The 12272-nt window shown below is 37.5% G+C and overlaps 1 protein-coding gene across 1 annotated transcript in view; it reads right to left on the reverse strand.

The window, feature by feature from the left end:
- TBCK (TBC1 domain containing kinase) overlaps positions 1-12272 on the reverse strand; it is an 89151-nt gene that overhangs the window by 64689 nt on the left and 12190 nt on the right. The window contains exons 4-5 of the mRNA XM_039710383.1: positions 2146-2260; positions 166-239 (exon numbers count right to left, since the gene is read on the reverse strand). Coding sequence (XP_039566317.1) covers positions 166-239; positions 2146-2260 — 189 coding nt within the window. The remainder of the gene's footprint in view (positions 1-165; positions 240-2145; positions 2261-12272) is intronic.

Below are 12272 nucleotides of genomic sequence, written 5' to 3' on the forward strand. Positions count from 1 at the left end.
CTAACATGGTACCCATTCTGTATTTTTCATTCATCTCACCTAGCCAGATGACAACCTCTTTAGTGACATTACCAGAAGCCTTTCTATAAGGGGTGCTCTAAACATGATTTATTTCCTGAAAAATTAAGTCTCTGATATATTCGTATAGTGTAGCTACATCCTTACCCTATAGGAAAATCAACATCAACACCTTGAGCAGTCATGTGGTAGAGTCCAAATTTAGCCAACTTCACGTGCCCCTGCAAAGTGAAAAATAAATGATCAAGAGCAGCAGAATCCAACACTGGAATAACCTGTGTTTAAATTAAAAAAGTTAAAAACAAAATAAAAAAAATTCAAACTGCATTAGCTGTCAGAGGATAGAAACCTATAAGAAACACCCTCTTACATTTCTGCCTCATCTATTATGCACAAGTGCACTGCAAGTTTATTTCTAAAATGTGTTTATTTCTAATACATTTACTTCTCAAGAGCATTAAGTAAATCCCTTTGTTTGAAACACATCAGAACTTTTTATTTAGCCAACTTCACGTGCCCCTGCAAAGTGAAAAATAAATGATCAAGAGCAGCAGAATCCAACACTGGAATAACCTGTGTTTAAATTAAAAAAGTTAAAAACAAAATAAAAAAAGTCAAACTGTATTTCTGTCAGAGGACAGAAAGGACAGAAACCTATTAAAAAAACCTTCTTACATTTCTGCCTCATCTATTATGCACAAGTGCACTCCAAGTTAAAGATGTGTTTATTTCTAATGCTTTTACTTCTCAAGACCATTAAGTAAATAACTTTGTTGGGAACACATCAGAACTTTTGAAGTTACAGTATTATTTTCAGTAAATTAAAAAGGCTTAAATACTCCACTGAACATTTTTTCTGTTCAAAAACTTCAAAATCCTGTTTGACTCCTAGAACTCCCTAAACATGACCAATATTCCTTTAACTCTTCCATTTACCAGCCTTGATTCTGCAGGTGTCCCATCAATTCATTGCCATCCTGCTCTCCTTGACAGCATCAATAGGTATTTTAAACAAAGAGTTTTTCCAGGTACTTACTTTTTATTTCTGAAGATAGAAAGCTAACACCAAAACAACACCATCAATTCATTGCCATCCTGCTCTCCTTGACAGCATCAATATGTATTTTAAACAGTTTTTCCAGGTACTTACTTTCTATTTCTGAAGACAGAAAGCTAACACCAAAACAACAAAAATTAGGCATAGAAGTTAAACAAAGCCTTATTTCTGCTGAATATTGAATTACACTCAGCTAGCCTCCAGATGGTGCAATGAGAAGGCTACATCAGAAAGCTTTCAAAGGGCAGGGAAGAGCTTAGAAGTTTATTGTCTCACAGCCCTCTCCAGTTCTTTTATTGATTTTAGGAGTATCTTAAAATCCTAGAGTACTTTTGCATGTAATAGCATTATTATGATTTTCATTTGTCTACAAGCATATAAAAATATATGTATTCTTTATTTTTGGTGTTCTTTATTTTTGTCCTCTCCTTTTGCTGCCTTCCAGGGACAGGATCTAGTTATTCTACCAAAACTGAGTAAAAAAAGATTGATAGAGGAGTTATGCAGATAAGTTAAACTCTTTAGCTGTGGTTCTGATAAAAAAGCCTCTCTGAGGACACCATTAGCTATTAATTTCTCTCAGATTTTATTACCAGAAATTGTATTCCTCTCTGCCGACTCAATAGTCTGTGGACAAAACTGACAGATACTTAAATTTGAGTAATTTAACATGAACAAAAAAATATCTTGGTATCTTACAAGGCAAGTATCATATCACCATGGAACACAAGAAACATTAGTGACAGTTAATTAGCCATAGGAAGTATTCTTCTATTCAAATGGCTAAGAAGATCTTGTAAGTAACTAATGATGACAAATAGACTTAGATGACCACTTTGAGAAGGGAGATAAAGAGTGGTTTGGGATACGATAGAAAAATAAATTTGGCAATACATTTCAAACTTATGAAATGCGGGAAAATCATAGTTTAAAAAAAATAAACAAAACAACTTTCCACATCTGCATTTTTTCCCCAATGAAAGGACTGTGACTGTCCAGTCTCCACCTATGACACAGCACAGCACTTGTTAGCAGCAAACAAACCCACGGAATTATTCCTGCAGCTGTACCTTTCGATCCAAAAGAATATTGCGAGGGGAGAGTGCTCGGTGGACCATTCCATGCTTATTCATGTATTGCAAACCTTGCAAAACCTCATATGCTATGCATAAGATCCTTGAAGAACTGAAAAAAACCAAACAAATCAACAACATGTTACAGTGAATGTTTTCCTTTTTAATCTCTAAAAATGTAGTGTTCCACAGCTATTCCAAACAAAAGTGAGACATTTACAATTCCAGAACAGTTTAAGGGATCAGCATTGAATATGGTGGGGGATGCTCAGTGCCATACACACATCTCCTTAAAATCCCACAACTAGGTTTCTTCACCCTGAACTGGTCCTTAGGAAGTGTAGAAAATGCTGACAAAGTGTAAAATACACTCTTCAATAGAAAGTCACCTAATCAGGAAATAAAAAAATCTCAACCCTCCCTTGTTTTTATTTGCTGTTCTTAAATCTCCTACTGAGAAAAAAAAAAGCTCACCTGAACAAAAGGTTTTTAAAACTCAGATAGTAACTAGAGCTTATTCAGAAGATAGCAGAGAGGCCTAACTAGATCATACCTATAGTCTTCAATAATTTCAAAATCTAAAATAAGGAAAAAAAAAAAGGGCAAAAAACTGCATTTTTAGCACATTTTGTTTTACAATCTGGAAGTATCAAACTTAGCATCTTTGTAGAGAAACAACAAAACATACCATGCAAAGCATTTTGACATATCTATGTATTTTGACAAAAGTTACCATTTCCTCAATAGACTGATAGCCTTAAAGAGGAATTTCTGTGAATAACTGATCAGGAATTTGTACAGATCACCATAACAGGTTTCCAAAGTGCACTCTAAACAAGAGCAAAAGGCACAGATCTCATGTCACCTAGAGAGATTCCATTTAACTTTCTACTCTTCTCATTCTGTACACTCCTGCTAAGCCATTTCAGGAATTTTTGGTAACTTTCCCTCTGCAGGCACTGGTTTACGCAACATCCAAAAATCAAACCATATCTACTTATAAAGACCTAACTTTACATCCCAATTTTCTTTTTTGTTTTTAATTCCTTGTTAAAGAATAACATACAACAGCATTCTGGAGGATATTCACCACCTTCTCTTGCTTACTAAAAACTTGTGCAATAGCAGAACGAGGAGGAGTATTTCAGCCTGATGACTGTGATAAGCCAACTATCTGACTTAACACCAAAATTAATTTACTTATTCAACTTCATCAGCTGCTATTCATACCTGATGGAATGACAAAAAATTGGTTTTACAAGCATAAACAGCTAGATTTTGACAAAAGTCACACAACAAATTCTGGAACTAGTGCACAGAAATATTGAAAAAAGTTACCCTGCATCTATTCTCTAGATCCTCCCCTTTTTCCTAGAAGAGCTCTGTAGTAATTCATAAGAGTTGTGAATATATATTTTTAAGATAAGTTTTAAGCACAAAGGGAATCTCTTCTAACATATATCCATACTGCTGTATCTTAGGTCATAGCATTTGAAAGTGATTCTCAAGGTCTCAGAAATTTGATCAAAACCTCATGGCTAATGACCACAAAACCAAAAGAAAACCCCACAACCATCTAGCTCCTCCCTCCCTAGCATCTCCCACCCACAAGTTAAATACACCACAGTATCAGACTGTATTAGCTGTGTACCTTTCCTCTCAGTCATTCTTGGGCAGAAATATGAATGTAGTAAAAAAAAAAAATTATTGTACAAGTCTTCAGCCTTCTTGTATATTTTTTTGCCTTCAATGCAAATACTAGTGATAATGGTCATAAACAGAATCCCCTCTCTCATTTTCTGCTCAATTTTGCAAAACAAGACATAAAAAATAAATGATGGAACATTCATGTTTCAAGTAAGGAAACAATTGCATGTGAACAATTAGTAAATTATGAGGTATTCTAGCCTAAACATTGTTTCTCTGTGTTAAAAAGCAAAAGTAAATATGGAATATTAAAAAGCCAGAAGTAACAATTAATAGAAGTTCAATTTGGTGGCCATTTGCTGGAAGCAGACAGTGTGCTCAGCTGGCACCAGGGGGCCTCAGCCACCCATTTATTCTCCATGTTCTCTTGCAATTCATTAAAAAAACACCCCAGAACCTGAGCAAATACATGAAAATACTGCTTTGGGATTCTCTGCTCTTCAAGATAAACCCTTCACGCCATTACAACAACCAGGAACACAGGAGTGGCAACTCTTTTTCAATGTGCATTCCATGCTCAGTGCTCGTAGACTCTTGCTGCCATCCTGCTGGGCAGAAGTTGAGCCAAGTACCTCCCACTGGTCCTTCAGCAGAGAGGGAACTCTGTACACCAAGCTCTGCATTGCTGCACCTTGTGTAGCTCTTCTTTATTAGGGAAAATGCACTGTGTGGTTACAATCCATAAGATTTGCATTTAATCCCAAAGGGCCTGACAACTCCACTTACTGCTGCTGTCAAGCCCAAGAGATTTCTCTCCTTTATACTCCCCAAGGCCAAGCTCAGCAGATGTTCCCAGCCTCACTGCAGATCACTACCATGGCTGTCCCCTTGCTTCAGTGGGTCTCAGCTCCATCCCAGTTTCTACAGCCACTGTCAACACTGCAAGCATTGCATTAGCCTTTGGCAAATGCAGAAGGTACACTCATAAAGCTGCTTCAGGGCTGCAGTGTAACTTGACTTTTAAAAAGCCCCTGTAAACAGGAAAAGAAAATGCTGTTCAAAATGAGGAGGAAACTTACAAAAATCCAATGTTGGTGGCAAGCTTTGAGCAGATTCAGAATTTTTTTTTGCCAATTAGCTGGAAGTCTGTTTTTCAATAGACTAGCTACTGTTGAACTACAATAAATGTAGCCCTGTTTAACTACTGGGCCTCTTGAACAGCAAAGGTATCAGCACCCTCCTTTAGCAGGAGGTAGAGAAAAGAAAAACAAGAGCAAAAGTGCTAGAAACAACACAGGACATGAAGTGGCCAAATGTAAGTGTGGCAGGTTTGACACCAATCACACCATGGACCTAAGGAGGGCCACAATGGCAGCTGTGTGTGACATGAAGCAGCCTCTTCATCTCAGCAGCTCATGATCATGGTTGTGACTTCATACTACAGTAAAACAAATCAGTCCTCTGCTTAAGGCAATACTGTAGAATGCAGCAAGTAAAAGCAAAGGTGCGAGATGCACTGGAGCTCCCTAGCTCTTCCAACAAGACTTGTTTTAAGGTTATTTTCCTCTCCACCAGCAAGAAAAGAAACAGAAAATCCTTTGCAAAAGGAACATGTTCAAGAAGCTGTCTGCATTTCAATCCTTAGCCTGGATACCAAAAAAATCTATTCAGCTGTAGCCTAGTCAGCCAGGCCTCTGAACAGGGGTTCTCTTCAAAAGAGAGGATTGCACACAGTTATAGAATCAAACTGGTATGGAGAAGAATCAGCCATGAAAAGAGGTCATTTTGTGCTCCTTCATGCTAGAAATCATGAATTAAAAGACTGTAAAGATTAAAACAAATACCAGATTTGGGGCATATAAATTGAATGCATAGAAAAGGAAGCACTAAGGTGAACTGTATTCCCCCCTCAGATCCATCCTCTAAGTAGGACAAGGAAAAAACTCTACAAGTTGATACGAGCAAGTTCAGCCAATAGTACAAAATCCAGCATGGTTAAGAGAGGCATGTGCATGGCATTTGTGGGTGGAGAGAAAAGGGAAGTCGACTTAAAAACCCACAAAAAGGAGGATTGTTTTATTACCTCCAGAACTTGTCAGACCAAAAGCTATACCAGACAAATGACTAATTTCCACACGGTAATAGTACACAGGTGGCTGCACTGTGCCTTCACCAAAAACATTAACTTTTCCACTTAGCAGCCAGCCTGATCTCCAGTCGATTGAATTCTTACCATTAAGGACACAAAAACATTTTCTGGAAGTTTATTCAGGAATAATGAACCTAACCTGTCAGAAAACAGATGGTTTAGCAGAGTTTCAATCTCTTGTGGTTCTGCAAACCCACTGATGAAATAATCTGACTGCTTAGGAGACTGTTGTCACTTTTTGGATTCAGACAGGTTGGGTGGGGAAGAAAAGCTTCTTAGTCCACCCACTACACTCCCTGATTTGAATGAGAACAGCTTCTGGGCCAGGCTGAAAGGGAAAGTACTAGAAGAAGTTGGTATACCCAAAGTCTTACCTTTTTTAAAAGGACCAAATTTTAGCAGAGAGAGTGAGAAAGATGAATTATCAGGAACCAAGTGAAGACAATAAGCCCTGAAAACAATGAGGGGATTGAAGAGCTAAGAGTGAGCATACTCACCCAGGAGGGACTGAGCAGTACCTGGGAAGAAAGAGCTGAGGAGAACTTCCCAAGCCACAGGTCAACATAAACACAAGAGCAAACAAAATAATTGCTTTATTTAGAAATCAAAAACTTTATGACAAAAATGTGGTATGCTGAATTCCTGCTAAAACAACCCCAACAATATTACCTATGTATTATTCAGTTTAAGTGGCTATTTTTAAACTTATGGTTTGTGATGAATGGCAATGATAATGCAGCTGCTTGTAGAAGTGGGAACTGGACTCCAAGATAGGCTGCTCTAGGAACAAACAATTTATTGCAACTAATTATTTCCATTTTAGACAAAATTACTGGTCTTCCAAATCCTAAAAATAGCCATATTAGCTCAGACCACAAATTATTTCAGACTGCTATACTTAAATAAAAAAAAAAAAAAAAAAGAAAAGGCAGGCAGATGCCTAGGAGAAAGGGAATACAGAGCAAGCACATATGAAATTTTGATATTTTCCTGGCTTCCAACTTCTTCTAATCCAAGATTTCTTCTGGGTGAAACAAAAGCTTGCCTCCTAAGCATCATGTCTGGTAAAATTGTCTACTATATCCAGTGGCATTCCACAGCCATCAAGAATTCTGTTAGTAAAATATCCTTGCTATTTTACCATTGCTTGACTTTGGAGCAGGAAAAGCAATTGTGGAAAAATGCATTTGACAGCCAGCAGCATGGTAGTTGCTGCATGCACCACAGACAGAAGGGAAAATAAAAACTACTTCATGCATGACATATTGAATACTGAAGAACAAGAGGACTGCAAATCACACAGTTGGAAATCAGAGATGGGTGGGGTCAGGAGGCTTGACTTATTAAACTGTCTGACCAAAAAAATTCCAACATAAGAAAAGAAACAATGAAGAGATGAATTTTCAGCATTCATGTCAATATCATGGAAGTTAGAGGTTCTCGCAAGTTTCTTTCCCTCCAGTTTAAAGGAAAATCAATGCCAATTCACACACAAATTCACTCCATTATCTTTAACAGAAGTGCATTCATGGCATTAAAAGGAAATACATCTTCTCCATCTTTTTTCAGTGCTACAGTAAAAGTTTAATATGAAAAGAGTAATTTGGTATCTCAAAGCATCGTCCTGTCTTCTTACTGTGTCCTGTCCTACCTTCTATACTACTTCATCTTCCCTTTTGATGAAGAGGCAGCTATTACAGTGTTGGTAAACAGACTATAGCGATTGTGCTGGTTTTCCAATAATTGATTTTTGGAGAAGAATGTGGGCATTAATCCCACTACCTCTCATAGGTGCATGGCATCTGGCCAGTGTCAACCCATCACATTTATGTACCTGTGCAGCAGAACAGGAGCATAAACAGCAAGCTGGAGCAAAATGAAGGCAGGAGGAAAATCTTGACGAAAGGAGAAATATTTCTGGCTGTAACAAATATATTTGTGGTATTTTTAACTGGTTAAGGCCAGTTGTAAATTTAATATCCTTTTATGCTTTTGTATCAGTCAACACAGGGCTCCCAATCCAGTTTTTAGAAGGAAGAAAGCTGTGCCTGGAAAGTACATTCAGTACTTAATGGACCATTTTGAATAAGAATGTTTCATCAAGTGAAGTGAACAGAGGCCCTACCAGAATCTGAAAATAAAACAGGACTGGTATCAAAAAGCAAGCCTCCTCATCATCTACTTAACTGCACAGAGTCCTGTAATTTTGTAGGTACTAGAGATGTGTATGTAGGTTAGTACTAAGTCATGTTTATTCAGTGCAGTGGCAATTTAAGGAAAGAGGAAATAGATAAAAAAACTGGAACCAGAATAATTTTGACTTCTCTTACGAAGGCAGAGCAAGAGCAAACACAGTAAGAATATGCTGATGATACCATGTTTCTGAGTTTCTCTTTCCTCAAGACTTACAGCTCATGGGTACATACACTGCAATGCATGCTTAAATAAGTCCTTTATTAAATCTGTGCACCTTGTTCTAGCATTGACATATTCTTACAATAAGTAAACTCTAAAGGAAGAGAACCTCAACAAGCAGAAGCCTTAAGGAGCTTGTAGCACTGAAACACAGGAGTGAAAACATGGGTTCCTCTCCCAAAGCAGAGTGTCAGACAGGGTCTGGCCTGAGGAAGCACACCAGAGCAACACAAACCAGCAACGTCATCAATCACCATCCCTGAACTTGTGAAACTAATGCACATTTGGAATCCAGGAAGGAGATTCATCACAAAAAATTGCATCTGTTCAAAGTGAAAGGGAACCAGGTTGTGAACAGATGTAATGTTTCTGAACTCATAAAAGTGACAATATTTCAATACAAGCAAAAACTATAAAACAAAGAAAATGACATTTGCAGTTAGTTCCATTACTGCCAACAATGTGGATAGACTGGTTAGAAGTGGTGTGGCCAAATGGTTCAGCAAAGGATAAAGTTTGGGTATAATCCCAGCTGAGACAATCACTACACTGACCTCAAGAAAGCCATCTGACCTCCTTATTCCTCAATCAACCAGCTGGAAAACTGGATAAAAAGCAGAACTGGGTTGAAAACCAGATGTGCAGATAAATTGGGTCTTCCTGGGTAAATAAATTACAAAATACCCTATACAGAACATAAAGAGCTTGATGCAGGTGGGAATGGTTTATTTAGCACTTTATTATGTGTTTGATTAAAAAATGGCACTGGGGACCAAGACTGTAAACACTGCCAATTTACTTGGAAATGCATTCACATTACCAGACTGAAATGAACTGGAAAGGAATGCAACAAACAGAGAATAAGACACACACACACAAAAAAAGAATTTTATAGACCAAGTCCTCAGAAGTCTCTAACTCATTCACAAGGTTATTTCACACAGGATATCTTCAACAAGTTCATTGCTCACCTGAGGAAACTCAGAAAACCCTTTCATTCCTTTTTTAAAGTTCTAAGCTGCAAGCATGACTTTAAAAGCAACACAGATGATGTTACACTTTTATGAAGGTCTCAATTTGTAATGTATGATAAAAGTCCATGAAATAATAGATGAACTTTATGTACAGAGCAGACTGAATACAACAATTTTATCAGACCGGTGATTTTTCAGATCATTATCACTTTGAATGATTTAGGCCATAAACTAAAAATTTTCAAACACTGCACCTTAATTCCTTTTGGACATCCAGCATTCATCCCCCCAAAAAGGAGAGGAAATAAAAAGAGTAGTTTTGAAAAGTAAGTACACTTTATAAAGTGGTACTTCAATGAAACTTCTGGTGCCATCCTGTTTAATGCACGGAAGAGGAAAGACAAACCACACTCCTGGTTTTTGATCTTGCCGCTGATTAACTTTAAAAAAAGGGTTTTTTGCATCTTAGCCTCAGCTGGCTCATATGTAAAACATGTAATAGTGATACTTGACCAAAAAATGCAATGAAATAAATTACTTAGCCTCAGCTGGCTCATATGTAAAACATGTAATAGTGATACTTGACATTGGACCAACAAATGCAATGAAATAAATTGTTTCAATCACTAGATACAAAAATTAGGTAAAGTAGCTCTGATTTAAAACCTGATCAGAGATTCAGCATTCTTACCACTGACTATACACTCTAACATAATAGAACTAGATGCACAGGTGACAATAAAAGAACAACACCTAACAGGGGGGGTACACTCTAACATAATAGAACTAGATGCACAGGTGACAATAAAAGAACACCTAATAGGGGGGAAAAACAAGACAATGACCTCAAAATATACAATAAAGAAATAGCTTCAATAGCATTATACACACTACCATATGTCACAAGGCCAAAATTTCATTGAAGAAAACAACACATCTCACATTCTGCTCTCCTTCTCCAAAAAGGAGTGATCTAATAAAAAGTAGTAGAATTAAGATCACTTGAAGCCAGATCTCCAAAAAGCTTTTGCTTTCTTTTGGACTCCTCTGAACAAACGCATGCACCTTTAAAAATCCATACATTATGATTGATACTCCATCAATTCTCCCTGCTGCAACTGAGGGCAAGGTATTGATCTGACATTATAAGATCATAGGAGTGCTTTCTCCCATTTGAGGTTACAATGTACAACTGCATATTTTACTTTATTTTTAAGGAAGACCTATATCTATGGCATGAGAAGAGAGTTTTACTTAACGTCAACCATATCAACTTTCTCCTCCATACAGCAAGAGAAGTGATGGGTCCCTAACCTCATCATACAAGGAGATAGATTCCCTCATTCTTACTGTAGTGCCCTAGGTGGATCAGAAAAACCTGATCAATGAAAAATTTTAAAAGAAAAGCTGAAAATGAAGGGTAATTATTGATGCAGTTAACGTTGCTACAGCTGTGTGGCAGTATAAACTGAGCTGACAGCTCTAGAAATCATGACTAGCTATCAATAAACAATGCTCTCCTTGCAGTCAGGATAATTTTTTAAAAATTAATTTCTGTTGGCATCTCTGTGAAAGGATTAAGCACTATTAATAACAAGCCACTTTCCTAATTAAAACCTCTTCTCCCCCATTTAAACAAAAATTCCAACAGAATTTTTAAAGCTATGAACAAATCTTGCAACACTGTACAGATCTTCTGAAGCCAGGCACTCTATGTAAATTATATGTTGCAACAGTGTTACTTTAACAAATAACTTGGCCATAACCTATTTTAAAAAAAATCTAAATATCTAAGGTCAAAAGCCTACCTAGGTATGCTTTAGTGTTTAGCACAAAAAGTCTGGATCCCTGTATCAATAGTATAGACATTGCTAAAAAGTGAAACAGAACGGGAAGTTTCAAGAAGAACAGCCTGCAAATTCAAGTGATCAAAGGGACGTTACAACTAGGCCAATAAGCAGAGGTGCTGCTAGGAATTTCACAGCTAACAACTGATCCGGCAAAAGCTGCTAGGAAGTACATCACTTTGATCTATAAACCAGTGCACACCATCACAAGAGGCAGGAAACACCTATCTGGAGAGGTAACCATAAACTTACGTGTAGACAAAGCAGATGCCTGTGACTATAAATTAGGAATTTCTCAATCACCATACAATTAATAGTAAATTTTCTTCAAAGTGACAAGAGAAATGTGATGACCAAAGGGGGAAATAGAGAGGGCTGCAGTTGCAGGTAGGAGAAATCCACACACCAAAACTGGTGAAACTAAAGGGCAAGAGAAGCAGAACCAACTCTAAATATGCAAGACATACTGGCAAATACGTAGGAAGAATGACTGGAAAAACATAAAATAAGCACTACTGGAAGTACAGGAAATCTGACTCTGCAGATACTGGACAGTGCTGATTACATAAAAATATCAGGCATTACATAATAGCAGAAGAAAGACCAGTTCATGCTTCACTTGAACTCTCAAGCTTTACCACCTTTTAAGAACCACCAAGGGCCACAGCTGCCACTGTGGACTGCACAGCACCAGTCCTGTGGTACTGGATACTCACAGCTAATTTACAGTAAGTATCAGTTCTGTGTACAGAGTGAAGAATAACAATATGCACAAGCTAACCTTTAGTACGATGTGTACTGCTAATGAATGAATGAAATCTTTAAACTAGCCTGATCTGCCAGCCTTTTAAACACTCCCATCACAACAGTGTCCAATGCCCTGGTACCTATTTAGTTACACACCCAAGAAGAGAAGATCCACATGCAGAGAAGAAACAAATCTCAAACCACAATGATGACAGAGATGTTTGCAAGCATATCAATGCATCTAAATAAAGCAGCTGTCTGACCCTAATCAGTGACAAATTCTCCCTCAAAGACATTGCTCAGTAGTCCAAAAGCAAGAACGTGGACTGAAGAAAATAAAATCCC

The sequence above is a fragment of the Passer montanus genome, unplaced genomic scaffold (genome assembly GCF_014805655.1).
Source record: "Passer montanus isolate IOZ18808 unplaced genomic scaffold, ASM1480565v1 scaffold23, whole genome shotgun sequence".
Lineage (NCBI taxonomy): Eukaryota > Metazoa > Chordata > Aves > Passeriformes > Passeridae > Passer > Passer montanus.